Raw genomic sequence first — 17,517 nt, forward strand, 5'->3', positions numbered from 1 at the left:
AGTCAGGAGTTTAGGAGTCAGGAGTTTAGGAGTCAGGAGTTTAGGAGTCAGGAGTTTAGGAGTTTAGGAGTCAGGAGTTTAGGAGTTTAGGAGTCAGGAGTTTAGGAGTCAGGAGTTAGGAGTTTAGGAGTCAGGAGTTTAGGAGTCAGGAGTTAGGAGTTAGGAGTTTAGGAGTCAGGAGTTTAGGAGTCAGGAGTTTAGGAGTCAGGAGTTAGGAGTTTAGGAGTCAGGAGTTTAGGAGTCAGGCGTTAGGAGTCAGGCGTTAGGAGTTTAGGAGTCGGGAGTTTAGGAGTCGGGAGTTTAGGAGTCAGGAGTTTAGGAGTCAGGAGTTTAGGAGTCAGGCGTTTAGGAGTCGGGAGTTTAGGAGTCAGGAGTTTAGGAGTCAGGAGTTTAGGAGTCGGGAGTTTAGGAGTCGGGAGTTTAGGAGTCAGGAGTTTAGGAGTCAGGAGTTTAGGAGTTTAGGAGTCAGGAATTTAGGAGTCAGGAGTTAGGAGTTTAGGAGTCAGGAGTTTAGGAGTCAGGAGTTAGGAGTTAGGAGTTTAGGAGTCAGGAGTTTAGGAGTCAGGAGTTTAGGAGTCAGGAGTTAGGAGTTTAGGAGTCAGGAGTTTAGGAGTCAGGCGTTAGGAGTCAGGCGTTAGGAGTTTAGGAGTCGGGAGTTTAGGAGTCGGGAGTTTAGGAGTCAGGCGTTAGGAGTTTAGGAGTCGGGAGTCAGGAGTCAGGAGTTTAGGAGTCAGGAGTTTAGGAGTCAGGAGTTTAGGAGTCAGGAGTTTAGGAGTTTAGGAGTCAGGAGTTTAGGAGTTTAGGAGTCAGGAGTTTAGGAGTCAGGAGTCAGGAGTTTAGGAGTCAGGAGTTAGGAGTTAGGAGTTTAGGAGTCAGGAGTTTAGGAGTCAGGAGTTTAGGAGTCAGGAGTTAGGAGTTTAGGAGTCAGGAGTTTAGGAGTCAGGCGTTAGGAGTTAGGAGTCAGGAGTTAGGAGTTTAGGAGTTTAGGAGTCAGGAGTTTAGGAGTCAGGCGTTAGGAGTCAGGCGTTAGGAGTTTAGGAGTCGGGAGTTTAGGAGTCGGGAGTTTAGGAGTCAGGCGTTAGGAGTTTAGGAGTCGGGAGTCAGGAGTTAGGAGTCAGGAGTTTAGGAGTCAGGAGTTTAGGAGTCAGGAGTTTAGGAGTCAGGAGTTTAGGAGTTTAGGAGTCAGGAGTTTAGGAGTTTAGGAGTCAGGAGTTTAGGAGTCAGGAGTTAGGAGTTTAGGAGTCAGGAGTTTAGGAGTCAGGAGTTAGGAGTTAGGAGTTTAGGAGTCAGGAGTTTAGGAGTCAGGAGTTTAGGAGTCAGGAGTTAGGAGTTTAGGAGTCAGGAGTTTAGGAGTCAGGCGTTAGGAGTCAGGCGTTAGGAGTTTAGGAGTCGGGAGTTTAGGAGTCGGGAGTTTAGGAGTCAGGCGTTAGGAGTTTAGGAGTCGGGAGTCAGGAGTTAGGAGTCAGGAGTTTAGGAGTCAGGAGTTTAGGAGTCAGGAGTTTAGGAGTCAGGAGTTAGGAGTTTAGGAGTCAGGAGTTTAGGAGTCAGGCGTTAGGAGTTAGGAGTCAGGAGTTAGGAGTTTAGGAGTTTAGGAGTCAGGAGTTTAGGAGTCAGGAGTTTAGGAGTCAGGAGTTTAGGAGTCAGGAGTTTAGGAGTCAGGCGTTAGGAGTTTAGGAGTCAGGAGTTTAGGAGTCAGGAGTTTAGGAGTCAGGAGTTTAGGAGTCAGGAGTTTAGGAGTCAGGAGTTTAGGAGTTTAGGAGTCAGGCGTTAGGAGTTAGGAATCAGGAGTTAGGAGTCAGGAGTTAGGAGTCAGGAGTTAGGAGTCAGGAGTTTAGGAGTCAGGAGTTTAGGAGTCAGGAGTTTAGGAGTCAGGAGTCAGGCGTTAGGAGTTTAGGAGTCAGGAGTTTAGGAGTTTAGGAGTCAGGAGTTTAGGAGTCAGGAGTTTAGGAGTCGGGAGTTTAGGAGTCAGGAGTTTAGGAGTCAAGCGTTTAGGAGTCAGGCGTTAGGAGTTAGGAATCAGGAGTCAGGAGTTAGGAGTCAGGAGTTTAGGAGTCAGGAGTTTAGGAGTCAGGCGTTAGGAGTTTAGGAGTCAGGAGTTTAGGAGTCAGGAGTTTAGGAGTCAGGCGTTAGGAGTTTAGGAGTCGGGAGTTTAGGAGTCGGGAGTTTAGGAGTCAGGAGTTTAGGAGTCAGGAGTTTAGGAGTCAGGAGTTTAGGAGTCAGGCGTTAGGAGTTTAGGAGTCAGGAGTTTAGGAGTCAGGAGTTTAGGAGTCAGGCGTTAGGAGTTAGGAATCAGGAGTTAGGAGTCAGGAGTTAGGAGTCAGGAGTTAGGAGTCAGGAGTTTAGGAGTCAGGAGTTTAGGAGTCGGGCGTTAGGAGTCGGGCGTTAGGAGTTTAGGAGTCAGGAGTTTAGGAGTCAGGCGTTAGGAGTTTAGGAGTCGGGAGTTTAGGAGTCAGGCGTTAGGAGTTTAGGAGTCGGGAGTTTAGGAGTCGGGAGTTTAGGAGTCAGGCGTTAGGAGTCAGGAGTTTAGGAGTCAGGAGTTTAGGAGTCAGGCGTTAGGAGTTGGGAGTTTAGGAGTCAGGAGTTTAGGAGTCAGGAGTTTAGGAGTCAGGAGTTTAGGAGTCAGGAGTTAGGAGTTTAGGAGTTTAGGAGTCAGGAGTTTAGGAGTCAGGAGTTTAGGAGTCAGGAGTTTAGGAGTTTAGGAGTCAGGAGTTTAGGAGTCAGGAGTTTAGGAGTCAGGAGTCAGGAGTTTAGGAGTCAGGAGTTTAGGAGTCAGGAGTTTAGGAGTCAGGAGTTTAGGAGTCAGGAGTCAGGAGTTTAGGAGTCAGGAGTTTAGGAGTCAGGAGTTTAGGAGTCAGGAGTTTAGGAGTTTAGGAGTCAGGAGTTTAGGAGTCAGGAGTTTAGGAGTCAGGAGTTTAGGAGTTTAGGAGTCAGGAGTTTAGGAGTCAGGAGTTTAGGAGTCAGGAGTTTAGGAGTCAGAAGTTTAGGAGTCAGGAGTTTAGGAGTTTAGGAGTCAGGAGTTTAGGAGTCAGGAGTTTAGGAGTCAGGAGTTTAGGAGTCAGGAGTTTAGGAGTCAGGCGTTTAGGAGTCAGGAGTTTAGGAGTCAGGAGTTTAGGAGTCAGGAGTTTAGGAGTCAGGAGTTTAGGAGTCAGGAGTTTAGGAGTCGGGCGTTTAGGAGTCGGGCGTTTAGGAGTCAGGAGTTTAGGGGTCAGGAGTTTAGGAGTTTAGGAGTCAGGAGTTTAGGAGTTTAGGAGTCAGGAGTTTAGGAGTTTAGGAGTCAGGAGGTTAGGAGTCAGGAGTTTAGGAGTTAGGAGTTTAGGAGTCAGGAGTTTAGGAGTCAGGAGTTTAGGAGTCAGGAGTTTAGGAGTCAGGAGTTTAGGAGTCAGGAGTTTAGGAGTCAGGAGTTTAGGAGTTAGGGAAATAGGATTTTGAATGGGAATCAATTGTTGTCCCCAAAACCTAACATGTGTGTGTGTGTGATCGTGTACATAATCATAACTGTGCTGTACTTAATAATGTTCATTGTGTTTTAGGACACATCGCTCCTTGGAGTGGTCGATTCTATTCACTGTGGGATACAGGGTAAGTGCACTAAACAGTACACACACACACACACACACACACACAAACACACACACACACACACACACACACACACACACACACACACACACACACACACACACACACACACACACCGGCCTCTGCTGTAAGAGAGAGAAGGCTGTCAGAGTGCCCAATCAGCTGTTTATTTGTCTCAGAGTTGCGTGTTCTGCTGCAGTGCAGTGTGGGTTGTGTCAGGTCTACGTGTGTCTAGTTTTACTCCCTGTGGATCACCTTTACCAAGGAAACACTGTGTTCCTCTTTCTGTCAATGTCCACTTCCTGTAGCAACAACCTTCCACAGGCACTTCAGATAAATCCTTTAAATCCCTCCCTTACCCCTCTCTCTCCCTCCCTCCTTCACCCCACCCCGCTCTCTCTCCCTCCCTCCCTCACCCTATCCCGCTCTCTTCACCCTCCCTCCCTTACCCCTCTCTCCCCCTCTCTCTCCCTCCCTCCCTCACCCCACCCCGCTCTCTTCACCCTCCCTCCCTCCCTCCCTCACCCCACCCCGCTCTCTTCACCCTCCCTCCCTTACCCCTCTCTCTCCCTCCCTCCCTCACCCCACCCCGCTCTCTTCACCCTCCCTCCCTTACCCCTCTCTTCACCCTCCCTCCCTCACCCCAACCCCCCTCTCCCTCTCTCTCCCTCCCTCCCTCACCCCAACCCCCCTCTCCCTGTCTCTCCCTCCCTCCCTCACCCCATCCCGCTCTCTTCACCCTCCCTCCCTTACCCCTCTCCCTCTCTCTCCCTCCCTCCCTCACCCCAACCCCCCTCTCCCTCTCTTTTCTCCCTCCCTCCCTCACCCCACCCCCTCTCTTCACCCTCCCTCCCTTACCCCTCTCTCTCCCTCCCTCCCTCACCCCACCCCGCTCTCTTCACCCTCCCTCCCTTACCCCTCTCTCTCCCTCCCTCCCTCACCCCATCCCTCTCTCTTCACCCTCCCTCCCTCCCTCCCTCACCCCACCCCGCTCTCTTCACCCTCCCTTACCCCTCTCTCTCCCTCCCTCCCTCACCCCACCCCGCTCTCTTCACCCTCCCTCCCTTACCCCTCTCTCTCCCTCCCTCCCTCACCCCACCCCGCTCTCTTCACCCTCCCTCCCTTACCCCTCTCTTCACCCTCCCTCCCTCACCCCAACCCCCCTCTCCCTCTCTCTTCTCCCTCCCTCACCCCACCACCTCTCCCACTCTCTTCTCCCTCCCTCAACCCTCCTCTCCCTCCCTCCCTCCTCTCTCCAGGTATGCTAAGATCCACATCCCCATCATAGCGTCTGTGTCGGAGCACCAGCCCACCACATGGGTCTCGTTCTTCTTCGACCTCCACATCCTGGTCTGTACCTTTCCTGCTGGACTCTGGTTCTGCATCAAGAACATCAACGACGAGAGAGTCTTCGGTAAGACACACACACACACACACACACACACACACACACACACACACACACACACACACGTCTACAGTTAGATGGCATGGCAATGTGTGTGTGTATACAGGTGTGTGTGTGTATGCAGGTGTGTGTGTGTATGCAGGTGTGTGTGTGTGTGTGTGTGTGTGTGTGTGTGTGTGTGTGTGTGTGTGTGTGTGTGTGTGTGTGTGTGTGTGTGTGTGTGTGTGTGTGTGTGTGTATGCAGGTGTGTGTGTGTATGCAGGTGTGTATGTGTGTGTGTGTGTGTATACCCAGTATATTAAACCCTAACCCAGTATATTAAACCCTAACCCAGTATATTAAACCCTAACCCAGTATATTAAACTCTAACCCTGCTCTCTGTCTCCCCCTAGTGGCCCTGTATGCCATCAGTGTATTAAACTCTAACCCAGTATATTAAACTCTAACCCAGTGTATTAAACCCTAACCCAGTATATTAAACCCTAACCCAGTATATTAAACCCTAACCCAGTGTGTTAAACCCTAACCCAGTATATTAAACACTAACCCAGTATATTAAACCCTAACGCAGTATATGAAACTCTAACCCTGCTCTCTGTCTCCCCCTAGTGGCCCTGTATGCCATCAGTATATTAAACCCTAACCCAGTATATTAAACTCTAACCCAGTATATTAAACTCTAACCCAGTATATTAAACCCTAACCCAGTATATTAAACCCTAACCCAGTATATTAAACCCTAACCCAGTATATTAAACTCTAACCCTGCTCTCTGTCTCCCCCTAGTGGCCCTGTATGCCATCAGTATATTAAACCCTAACCCAGTATATTAAACTCTAACCCAGTATATTAAACTCTAACCCAGTATATTAAACCCTAACCCAGTATATTAAATCCTAACCCAGTATATTAAACCCTAACCCAGTATATTAAACTCTAACCCTGCTCTCTGTCTCCCCCTAGTGGCCCTGTATGCCATCAGTATATTAAACCCTAACCCAGTATATTAAACTCTAACCCAGTATATTAAACTCTAACCCAGTATATTAAACCCTAACCCTGCTCTCTGTCTCCCCCTAGTGGCCCTGTATGCCATCAGTATATTAAACCCTAACCCAGTATATTAAACCCTAACCCAGTATATTAAACTCTAACCCTGCTCTCTGTCTCCCCCTAGTGGCCCTGTGTGCCATCAGTATATTAAACCCTAACCCAGTATATTAAACTCTAACCCAGTATATTAAACTCTAACCCTGCTCTCTCTCCCCCCCTAGTGGCGCTGTATGCCATCAGTGCTGTCTACTTTGCTGGAGTGATGGTCCGTCTGATGCTGACCCTGACCCCTGTAGTGTGTATGCTGTCAGCTATAGCCTTCTCCAGCGTGTTTGAACACTACCTAGGGGACGACATGAAGAGGGAGAGCCCTCCCATAGAGGACAGTAGTGATGAGGACGACAAGAGGAACTCTGGAAACCTCTATGATAAGGTATGACTAGAGGCTCTCTGGAAACCTCTATGATAGGGTATGACTAGAGGCTCTCTGGAAACCTCTATGATAAGGTATGACTAGAGGCTCTCTGGAAACCTCTATGATAAGGTATGACTAGAGGCTCTCTGGAAACCTCTATGATAAGGTATGACTAGAGGCTCTCTGGAAACCTCTATGATAAGGTATGACTAGAGGCTCTCTGTGACCAATAACATCTGTTATATATGGACCAATAACATCTGTTAAATATGGACCAATAACATCTGTTAAATATGTGTATGGACCAATAACATCTGTTAAATATGGACCAATAACATCTGTTAAATATGGACCAATAGCATCTTTTAAATATGTGTATGGACCAATAACATCTGTTAAATATGGACCAATAACATCTTAAATATGGACCAATAACATCTGTTAAATATGGACCAATAACATCTGTTGAATATGTGACCAATAACATCTGTTAAATATGGACCAATAACATCTGTTAAATATGGACCAATAACATCTGTTAAATATGGACCAATAACATCTGTTAAATATGGACCAATAACATCTGTTAAATATGGACCAATAACATCTGTTAAATATGGACCAATAACATCTGTTAAATATGTGACCAATAACATCTGTTAAATATGGACCAATAACATCTGTTAAATATGTGACCAATAACATCTGTTAAATATGGACCAATAACATCTGATAAATATGGACCAATAACATCTGTTAAATATGTGACCAATAACATCTGTTAAATATGTGACCAATAACATCTGTTAAATATGGACCAATAACATCTGTTAAATATGGACCAATAACATCTGTTAAATATGTGTATGGACCAATAACATCTGTTAAATATGGACCAATAACATCTGATAAATATGGACCAATAACATCTGTTAAATATGTGTATGGACCAATAACATCTGTTAAATATGGACCAATAACATCTGTTAAATATGGACCAATAGCATCTTTTAAATATGTGTATGGACCAATAACATCTGTTAAATATGGACCAATAACATCTTAAATATGGACCAATAACATCTGTTAAATATGGACCAATAACATCTGTTGAATATGTGACCAATAACATCTGTTAAATATGGACCAATAACATCTGTTAAATATGGACCAATAACATCTGTTAAATATGGACCAATAACATCTGTTAAATATGGACCAATAACATCTGTTAAATATGGACCAATAACATCTGTTAAATATGGACCAATAACATCTGTTAAATATGTGACCAATAACATCTGTTAAATATGGACCAATAACATCTGTTAAATATGGACCAATAACATCTGTTAAATATGGACCAATAACATCTGTTAAATATGTGACCAATAACATCTGTTAAATATGTGACCAATAACATCTGTTAAATATGGACCAATAACATCTGATAAATATGGACCAATAACATCTGTTAAATATGTGACCAATAACATCTGTTAAATATGTGACCAATAACATCTGTTAAATATGGACCAATAACATCTGTTAAATATGGACCAATAACATCTGTTAAATATGTGTATGGACCAATAACATCTGTTAAATATGGACCAATAACATCTGTTAAATATGGACCAATAACATCTGTTAAATATGGACCAATAACATCTGTTAAATATGGACCAATAACATCTGTTAAATATGGACCAATAACATCTGCTAAATATGGACCAATAACATCTGTTAAATATGGACCAATAACATCTGCTAAATATGGACCAATAACATCTGATAAATATGGACCAATAACATCTGCTAAATATGTGTCTGGACCAATAACATCTGTTAAATATGGACCAATAACATCTGCTAAATATGGACCAATAACATCTGTTATATATGGACCAATAACATCTGTTAAATATGGACCAATAACATCTGCTAAATATGTGTCTGGACCAATAACATCTGTTAAATATGGACCAATAACATCTGCTAAATATGGACCAATAACATCTGTTAAATATGGACCAATAACATCTGTTAAATATGTGACCAATACAATTTGTTTTGGTTTAAAGTATACTATTGGTTTAGATTTTGGTAACGTTGTCGAGACAGTTGGTGAGGATCTCATTTTGGTATTAGCAAGAGCTGTTGACATTTTCCTAACATGAAGTAAACTGATATCTATTAGATGTGTCTTCCCACAAACGGATTGTCTATATGTTTTTGGTGTCACTGCATATTAAAAGAGGGATTTGCAGTTCTGATATTTGACTAAACGTGCCATATTTGCAGGGGTTTTTAGTGATGTGTGACTGATATCTGTGAGTTCCTGTCTCCCTCTGCAGGCAGGGAAGGTCCGTAAGCACGTCTCAGAGCAGGAGAAGACAGAGGAAGGTCTGGGGCCCAACATTAAGAGTATCGTCACCATGTTGATGTTGATGCTGCTCATGATGTTCGCTGTCCACTGCACCTGGGTTACTAGTAACGCTTACTCCAGCCCTAGTGTTGTACTGGCCTCTTATAACAACGATGGGTAAGACCACACACACACACACACACACATACACACACACACATATACACACACTCTCTTCAGTTGATTAGTTTCCTCTGGAACTGTCATTTCCTAATGTGTCTCTCTCTCTCTTTCTCTGTGTTTCTCTTTCTCTCTGTTTCTCTCTCTCTTTCTCTGTCTGTTTCTCTCTCTCTGTTTCTCTCTCTCTAGTTGTTTCTCTCTCTTTCTCTGTCTGTTTCTCTCTCTCTGTTTCTCTCTCTCTAGTTGTTTCTCTCTCTGTTTCTCTCTCTCTCTGTTTCTCTCTCTGTTTCTCTCTCTCTAGTTGTTTCTCTCTCTGTTTCTCTCTCTCTAGTTGTTTCTCTCTCTGTTTCTCTCTCTCTAGTTGTTTCTCTCTCTGTTTCTCTCTCTCTAGTTGTTTCTCTCTCTGTTTCTCTCTCTCTAGTTGTTTCTCTCTCTGTTTCTCTCTCTCTAGTTGTTTCTCTCTCTGTTTCTCTCTCTCTAGTTGTTTCTCTCTCTGTTTCTCTCTCTCTAGTTGTTTCTCTCTCTGTTTATCTCTCTGTTTCTCTCTCTCTAGTTGTTTCTCTCTCTGTTTCTCTCTCTCTAGTTGTTTCTCTCTCTGTTTCTCTCTCTGTTTCTCTTTCTCTGTCTGTTTCTCTCTCTCTGTTTCTCTCTCTCTAGTTGTTTCTCTCTCTGTTTATCTCTCTGTTTCTCTCTCTCTAGTTGTTTCTCTCTCTGTTTCTCTCTCTCTAGTTGTTTCTCTCTCTGTTTCTCCCTCTCTAGTTGTTTCTCTCTCTGTTTCTCTCTCTCTAGTTGTTTCTCTCTCTGTTTCTCTCTCTAGTTGTTTCTCTCTCTGTTTCTCTCTCTCTAGTTGTTTCTCTCTCTGTTTCTCTCTCTCTAGTTGTTTCTCTCTCTGTTTCTCTCTCTCTAGTTGTTTCTCTCTCTGTTTCTCTCTCTGTTTCTCTCTCTCTAGTTGTTTCTCTCTCTGTTTCTCTCTCTAGTTGTTTCTCTCTCTGTTTCTCTCTCTCTAGTTGTTTCTCTCTCTGTTTCTCTCTCTCTAGTTGTTTCTCTCTCTGTTTCTCTCTCTGTTTCTCTCTCTGTTTCTCTCTCTCTAGTTGTTTCTCTCTCTGTTTCTCTCTCTAGTTGTTTCTCTCTCTGTTTCTCTCTCTCTAGTTGTTTCTCTCTCTGTTTCTCTCTCTCTAGTTGTTTCTCTCTCTGTTTCTCTCTCTCTAGTTGTTTCTCTCTCTGTTTCTCTCTCTGTTTCTCTCTCTCTAGTTGTTTCTCTCTCTGTTTCTCTCTCTCTAGTTGTTTCTCTCTCTCTCACCAAACCACAGAAGAATATAATAAGCTTTATGGAATCGCTAGGAACTTGTAAACAATGACCCAGTCCTTAATAAATGAGTTCTCTCTCTGTGTTTCTCTCCACTCTTCTCTACCCAGGTCGAGGAATATTCTAGATGATTTCCGCGAGGCCTACTATTGGCTAAGGCAGAACACAGAGGAGCAGGCCAGAGTGATGTCGTGGTGGGACTATGGCTATCAGATAGCAGGGATGGCCAATCGGACCACGCTAGTGGACAACAACACCTGGAACAACAGTCATATAGCACTGGTAAAGACTCATACCCTCATGTGACGTCGGAATATGAAGTGAGCTGTTGTCACTTCTCAAGGGGAAGACAAGGTCGGGGATTCGATCTTGCAACTGTGGTTCTGCCCCTGAACAAGGCAGTTAACCCACTGTTCCCCTGAACAAGGCAGTTAACCCACTGTTCCCCTGAACAAGGCAGTTAACCCACTGTTCCCCTGAACAAGGCAGTTAGCCCACTGTTCCCCTGAACAAGGCAGTTAACCCAAGGTTCCCCTGAACAAGGCAGTTAACCCACTGTTCCCCTGAACAAGGCAGTTAGCCCACTGTTCCCCTGAACAAGGCAGTTAACCCAAGGTTCCCCTGAACAAGGCAGTTAGCCCACTGTTCCTCTGAACAAGGCAGTTAGCCCACTGTTCCCCTGAACAAGGCAGTTAACCCACTGTTCCCCTGAACAAGGCAGTTAACCCACTGTTCCCCTGAACAAGGCAGTTAACCCACTGTTCCCCTGAACAAGGCAGTTAACCCACTGTTCCCCTGAACAAGGCAGTTAACCCACTGTTCCCCTGAACAAGGCAGTTAACCCACTGTTCCCCTGAACAAGGCAGTTAGCCCACTGTTCCCCTGAACAAGGCAGTTAACCCACTGTTCCCCTGAACAAGGCAGTTAGCCCACTGTTCCCCTGAACAAGTCAGTTAGCCCACTGTTCCCCTGAACAAGGCAGTTAGCCCACTGTTCCCCTGAACAAGGCAGTTAGCCCACTGTTCCCCTGAACAAGTCAGTTAGCCCACTGTTCCCCTGAACAAGGCAGTTAGCCCACTGTTCCCCTGAACAAGGCAGTTAACCCACTGTTCCCCAGTAGACCGTCATTGAAAATAAGAATTTGTTCTTAACTGACTTGCCAAGTTAAATAAATATTGTGTGTTGGACAGGGATGTGTCCTCCATAGACTCCTGGTATGTCTGCATCCCAACACAAGGTGTTCTGGAACGGTTGCTTGTGTAAAATACCAGTTGTGTAAACAATATGACCTCCCACTATATAAAGGACATGGAAACATTTATTCTTTGAGTTATTCCCTGTGAAATCACAGAGAGAGAGAGAGAGAGAGAGAGAGAGAGAGAGAGATCTCCCCTGTAGCTGCGTGGGTTGATCTCCCGGCAATTATTGGATCTTGATCAGTCAGTCAATGACTCTAACTTTATTTTAAAGTGCATTTCGCATTAGTTTCACATTCGATCAATCAATCAAAAACAATAAATGTATTAATGAATCTAAAATGTAATCAATTTCACATGGCTCTTAAATATCAACATAGTTTTTTAGGAGGCAAAAGAAGAATGTGTCTCTGGCGCCACCATGTGGACCTGTGTTATTCATCCTCTCTCTCGCTCTTTCTCTCTCCCCCTCTCTCCCCCACCCCTGCTCTCTCTCTCACCCTCCTCTCCCTCAACCTCCTCTCTCCTCTCCCTCAACCTCCTCTCTCTGTCTCTCGCTCTCTCTCTCCCTTCCTCTCTCTCGCTCTCTCTCCCTCAACCTCCTCTCTCTCTCTCTCTCTCCCCCTCCTCTCTCTCACTCTCGCTCTCTCCCTCCCCCTCTCTCTCTCTCTCTCTCCCTCCTCTCTCTTGCTCTCTCTTTCCCTCACTCCCCCTCTTCCTCTCTCTCTCTCTCTCTCTCTCTCTCTCTCTCAATCCCCCTCTTCTCTCTCTCTCTCTCTCTCTCTCCCCCTCCTCTCTGTCTCTCTCTCCCTCCCCCTCCTCTCTCTGTCTCTGTCTCTGTGTGTTCAGGTGGGCAAGGCCATGTCGTCCAATGAGAGTGCAGCGTATGAGATCATGAGGTCTTTGGACGTGGACTATGTGCTTATTATCTTCGGTGGCGTGATTGGCTACTCTGGTGATGACATCAACAAGTTCCTGTGGATGGTGCGGATCGCAGAGGGAGAGCATCCCAAAGAGATCAGGGTGAGGAAGACCTTAGTGTCGTGGTGAGGTGATGCTTCCACTGTTAGCTACAGAGGGAGAGCATCCCAAAGAGATCAGGGTGAGAGACAGCAGCCTTTAAACCATCATGTTTTAAAAAAAACACAAGTATTGGTGAGCTGTAACTACCACTGTGAGCTATATAAGGATCGCAGAGTGAGGTAAACTGAGCTATATAAGGATCGCAGAGTGAGGTAAACTGTGGGCTATATAACGATCGCAGAGTGAGGTAAACTGTGGGGTATATCAGGATCACAGAGTGAGGTAAACTGTGAGCTATAAAAGGATCGCAGAGTGAGGTAAACTGTGGGCTATATAAGGATCGCAGAGTGAGGTAAACTGTGAGCTATAAAAGGATCACAGAGTGAGGTAAACTGTGAGCTATAAAAGGATCGCAGAGTGAGGTAAACTGTGGGGTATATCAGGATCACAGAGTGAGGTAAACTGTGAGCTATAAAAGGATCGCAGAGTGAGGTAAACTGTGGGCTATATAAGGATCGCAGAGTGAGGTAAACTGTGAGCTATATAAGGATCGCAGAGTGAGGTAAACTGAGCTCTATAAGGATCACAGAGTGAGGTAAACTGTGGGCTATATAAGGATCGCAGAGTGAGGTAAACTGTGGGCTATAAAAGGATCGCAGAGTGAGGTAAACTGTGGGCTATATAAGGATCGCAGAGTGAGGTAAACTGTGAGCTATATAAGGATCGCAGAGTGAGGTAAACTGTGGGCTATATAAGGATCGCAGAGTGAGGTAAACTGTGGGCTATATAAGGATCGCAGAGTGAGGTAAACTGTGAGCTATATAAGGATCGCAGAGTGAGGTAAACTGTGGGCTATATAAGGATCGCAGAGTGAGGTAAACTGTGGGCTATATAAGGATCGCAGAGTGAGGTAAACTGAGCTATATAAGGATCGCAGAGTGAGGTAAACTGTGGGCTATATAAGGATCGCAGAGTGAGGTAAACTGTGGGCTATATAAGGATCGCAGAGTGAGGTAAACTGTGAGCTATATAAGGATCGCAGAGTGAGGTAAACTGAGTGGGTACTAAACTGTCTGTCTCTGTCTATTCCCTCCTCAGGATGAGAGTACTAAACTGTCTGTCTGTTCCCTCCTCAGGAGAGTGACTACTTCACCCCCCAGGGAGAGTTTAGGGTGGACAAAGCGGGGTCTCCCATCCTGCTCAACTGTCTGATGTATAAGATGTCGTACTACCGCTTTGGAGAGATGCAGGTTAGAGATGTTCAACTCTACCGTATCAACCCCCCCGTCACGTAATATCACTTCCTCTGTATGTGTGCACTTACAAACCACCCCGAACTGGAGACCTGGAACTGCCAGGAACCTGGACTGTGACCTAATGCATCCATGTACTGTCACTTCACAGGGATGTCAAGCCCCGACACAGCCCCTCTAGTTTACTGTCACAGAGATGTCAAGCCCTGACACAGCTCCTCTAGTTTACTGTCACTTCACAGGGATGTCAAGCCCTGACACAGCACCTCTAGTTTACTGTCACAGAGATGTCAAGCCCTGACACAGCCCCTCTAGTTTACTGTCACAGAGATGTCAAGCCCTGACACAGCTCCTCTAGTTTACTGTCACTTCACAGGGATGTCAAGCCCTGACACAGCCCCTCTAGTTTACTGTCACAGAGATGTCAAGCCCTGACACAGCTCCTCTAGTTTACTGTCACTTCACAGGGATGTCAAGCCCTGACACAGCACCTCTAGTTTACTGTCACAGAGATGTCAAGCCCTGACACAGCCCCTCTAGTTTACTGTCACAGAGATGTCAAGCCCTGACACAGCTCCTCTAGTTTACTGTCACTTCACAGGGATGTCAAGCCCTGACACAGCACCTCTAGTTTACTGTCACAGAGATGTCAAGCCCTGACACAGCCCCTCTAGTTTACTGTCACAGAGATGTCAAGCCCTGACACAGCCCCTCTAGTTTACTGTCACAGGGATGTCAAGCCCTGACACAGCCCCTCTAGTTTACTGTCACAGAGATGTCAAGCCCTGACACAGCCCCTCTAGTTTACTGGCACAGAGATGTCAAGCCCTGACACAGCTCCTCTAGTTTACTGTCACTTCACAGGGATGTCAAGCCCTGACACAGCACCTCTAGTTTACTGTCACTTCACAGGGATGTCAAGCCCTGACACAGCCCCTCTAGTTTACTGTCACAGAGATGTCAAGCCCTGACACAGCCCCTCTAGTTTACTGGCACAGAGATGTCAAGCCCTGACACAGCTCCTCTAGTTTACTGTCACTTCACAGGGATGTCAAGCCCTGACACAGCACCTCTAGTTTACTGTCACTTCACAGGGATGTCAAGCCCTGACACAGCCCCTCTAGTTTACTGTCACAGAGATGTCAAGCCCTGCCACAGCCCCTCTAGTTTACTGTCACAGAGATGTCAAGCCCTGACACAGCCCCTCTAGTTTACTGTCACAGAGATGTCAAGCCCTGACACAGCCCCTCTAGTTTACTGTCACAGGGATGTCAAGCCCTGACACAGCCCCTCTAGTTTACTGTCACAGAGATGTCAAGCCCTGACACAGCCCCTCTAGTTTACTGTCACAGAGATGTCAAGCCCTGACACAGCCACTCTAGTTTACTGTCACAGGGATGTCAAGCCCTGACACAGCCCCTCTAGTTTACTGTCACAGAGATGTCAAGCCCTGACACAGCCCCTCTAGTTTACTGTCACAGGGATGTCAAGCCCTGACACAGCACCTCTAGTTTACTGTCACAGAGATGTCAAGCCCTGACACAGCCCCTCTAGTTTACTGTCACAGAGATGTCAAGCCCTGACACAGCCCCTCTAGTTTACTGTCACAGGGATGTCAAGCCCTGACACAGCCCCTCTAGTTTACTGTCACAGAGATGTCAAGCCCTGACACAGCCCCTCTAGTTTACTGTCACAGGGATGTCAAGCCCTGACACAGCCCCTCTAGTTTACTGTCACAGTGATGTCAAGCCCTGACACAGCCCCTCTAGTTTACTGTCAAACACTTACACCACCTGTTCGTCTCTCTAGTTTACTGTCACAGAGATGTCAAGCCCTGACACAGCACCTCTAGTTTACTGTCACAGAGATGTCAAGCCCTGACACAGCCCCTCTAGTTTACTGTCAAACACTTACACCCCCTGTCCGTCTCTCTAGTTTACTGTCAAACACTCACACCCCCTGTCCGTCTCTCTAGTTTACTGTCAAACACTCACACCCCCTGTCCGTCTCTCTAGTTTACTGTCAAACACTCACACCCCCTGTCCGTCTCTCTAGTTTACTGTCAAACACTCACACCCCCTGTCCGTCTCTCTAGTTTACTGTCAAACACTCACACCCCCTGTCCGTCTCTCTAGTTTACTGTCAAACACTCACACCACCTGTCCGTCTTTCTAGTTTACTGTCAAACACTCACACCCCCTGTCCGTCTCTCTAGTTTACTGTCAAACACTCACACCCCCTGTCCGTCTCTCTAGTTTACTGTCAAACACTCACACCACCTGTCCGTCTTTCTAGTTTACTGTCAAACACTCACACCACCTGTCCGTCTCTCTAGTTTACTGTCAAACACTCACACCACCTGTCCGTCTCTCTAGTTTACTGTCAAACACTCACACCACCTGTCCGTCTTTCTAGTTTACTGTCAAACACTCACACCGCCTGTCCGTCTCTCCTCCAGCTGGACTTCCGGACGCCGCCGGGTTTCGACCGGACCCGTAACACTGAGATCGGTAACAAGGACATCAAGCTGAAACACCTGGAGGAGGCGTTCACCTCAGAACACTGGCTGGTCCGGATCTACAAGGTCAAGAAGGAGGAGAACAGGGACCCCCTGGTGCACAGCCCCCGCAGCAGCAGCAGCAGACAAAAGTACACCTCTAAAAAGGTACAGGATCCTCCACGCTTCTCTAATGGAGAGCTCTAGTGAATGATACAGGATCATCCACGCTTCTCTAATGGAGAGCTCTGGTGAATGATACAGGATCATCCACGCTTCTCTCTTCTCTAATGGAGAGCTCTGGTTACCCCCTCCCTTCATCCTTGTCCAGAATCAATTACCCCCTCCCTTCGTCTTTGTCCAGAACAATTACCCCCCCCCCCTTTCATCCTTGTCCAGAATCAATTACCCCACTTCCCTTCATCCTTGTCCAGAATCAATTACCCCCTCCCTTCATCCTTATCCAGAATCAATTACCCCCTCCCTCCATCCTTGTCCTTGTCCAGAATCAATTACCCCCTCCCTTCATCCTTGTCCTTATCCAGAATCAATTACCCCCTCCCTTCATCCTTGTCCTTATCCAGAATCAATTACCCCCCTCCCTTCATCCTTGTACCCTAGATCATGTATAAGAAACGAGGCTAAAATTCCATCTAACCTATCAGTGTGCTAAATGCCTAAGGTTAACCTATCGAAGTGCTAACCTATCAGAGTGCTAAATGCCTAGGGTTAACCTATCAGAGGGCTAAATGCCTAGGGTTAACCTATCAGAGTGCTAAATGCCTAGGGTTAAACTATCAAAGTGCTAAATGCCTAGGGTTAACCTATCAGAGTGCTAAATGCCTAGGGTTAACCTATCAGAGTGATAAATGTCTAGGGTTAACATATCAGAGTGCTAAATGCCTAGGGTTAACCTATCAGAGTGCTAAATGTCTAGGGTTAACCTATCAGAGTGTTAAATGCCTATGGTTAACCTATCAGAATGCTACATTTCTAGGGTTAACCTACCAGAGTGATAAATGTCTAGGGTTAACCTATCAGAGTGATAAATGTCTAGGGTTAACCTATCAGAGTGCTAAATGCCTGGGGTTAACCTATCAGAGTGCTAAATGTCTAGGGTTAACCTATCAGAATGCTAAATGCCTGGGGTTAACCTATCAGAGTGCTAAATGTCCAGGGTTAACCTATCAGAATGCTAAATGCCTAGGATTAACCTATCAGAGTGCTAAATGTCTAGGG

At 46.0% G+C, this 17,517-nt stretch overlaps 1 protein-coding gene across 1 annotated transcript in view; it reads left to right on the forward strand.

The window, feature by feature from the left end:
- The window catches only part of LOC149984285 (dolichyl-diphosphooligosaccharide--protein glycosyltransferase subunit STT3B-like), a 109,208-nt gene that overhangs the window by 91,297 nt on the left and 394 nt on the right, over positions 1 to 17,517 (forward strand). Inside the window, exons 8-15 of the mRNA XM_090219754.1 lie at positions 3,531 to 3,579; positions 4,839 to 4,993; positions 6,262 to 6,473; positions 8,813 to 9,000; positions 10,420 to 10,591; positions 12,355 to 12,528; positions 13,665 to 13,778; positions 16,240 to 16,446. Coding sequence (XP_090075880.1) covers positions 3,531 to 3,579; positions 4,839 to 4,993; positions 6,262 to 6,473; positions 8,813 to 9,000; positions 10,420 to 10,591; positions 12,355 to 12,528; positions 13,665 to 13,778; positions 16,240 to 16,446 — 1,271 coding nt within the window. The remainder of the gene's footprint in view (positions 1 to 3,530; positions 3,580 to 4,838; positions 4,994 to 6,261; positions 6,474 to 8,812; positions 9,001 to 10,419; positions 10,592 to 12,354; positions 12,529 to 13,664; positions 13,779 to 16,239; positions 16,447 to 17,517) is intronic.

The sequence above is a fragment of the Oncorhynchus mykiss genome, chromosome 3 (assembly GCF_057628025.1).
Source record: "Oncorhynchus mykiss isolate SJ-2025 chromosome 3, ASM5762802v1, whole genome shotgun sequence".
NCBI lineage: Eukaryota > Metazoa > Chordata > Actinopteri > Salmoniformes > Salmonidae > Oncorhynchus > Oncorhynchus mykiss.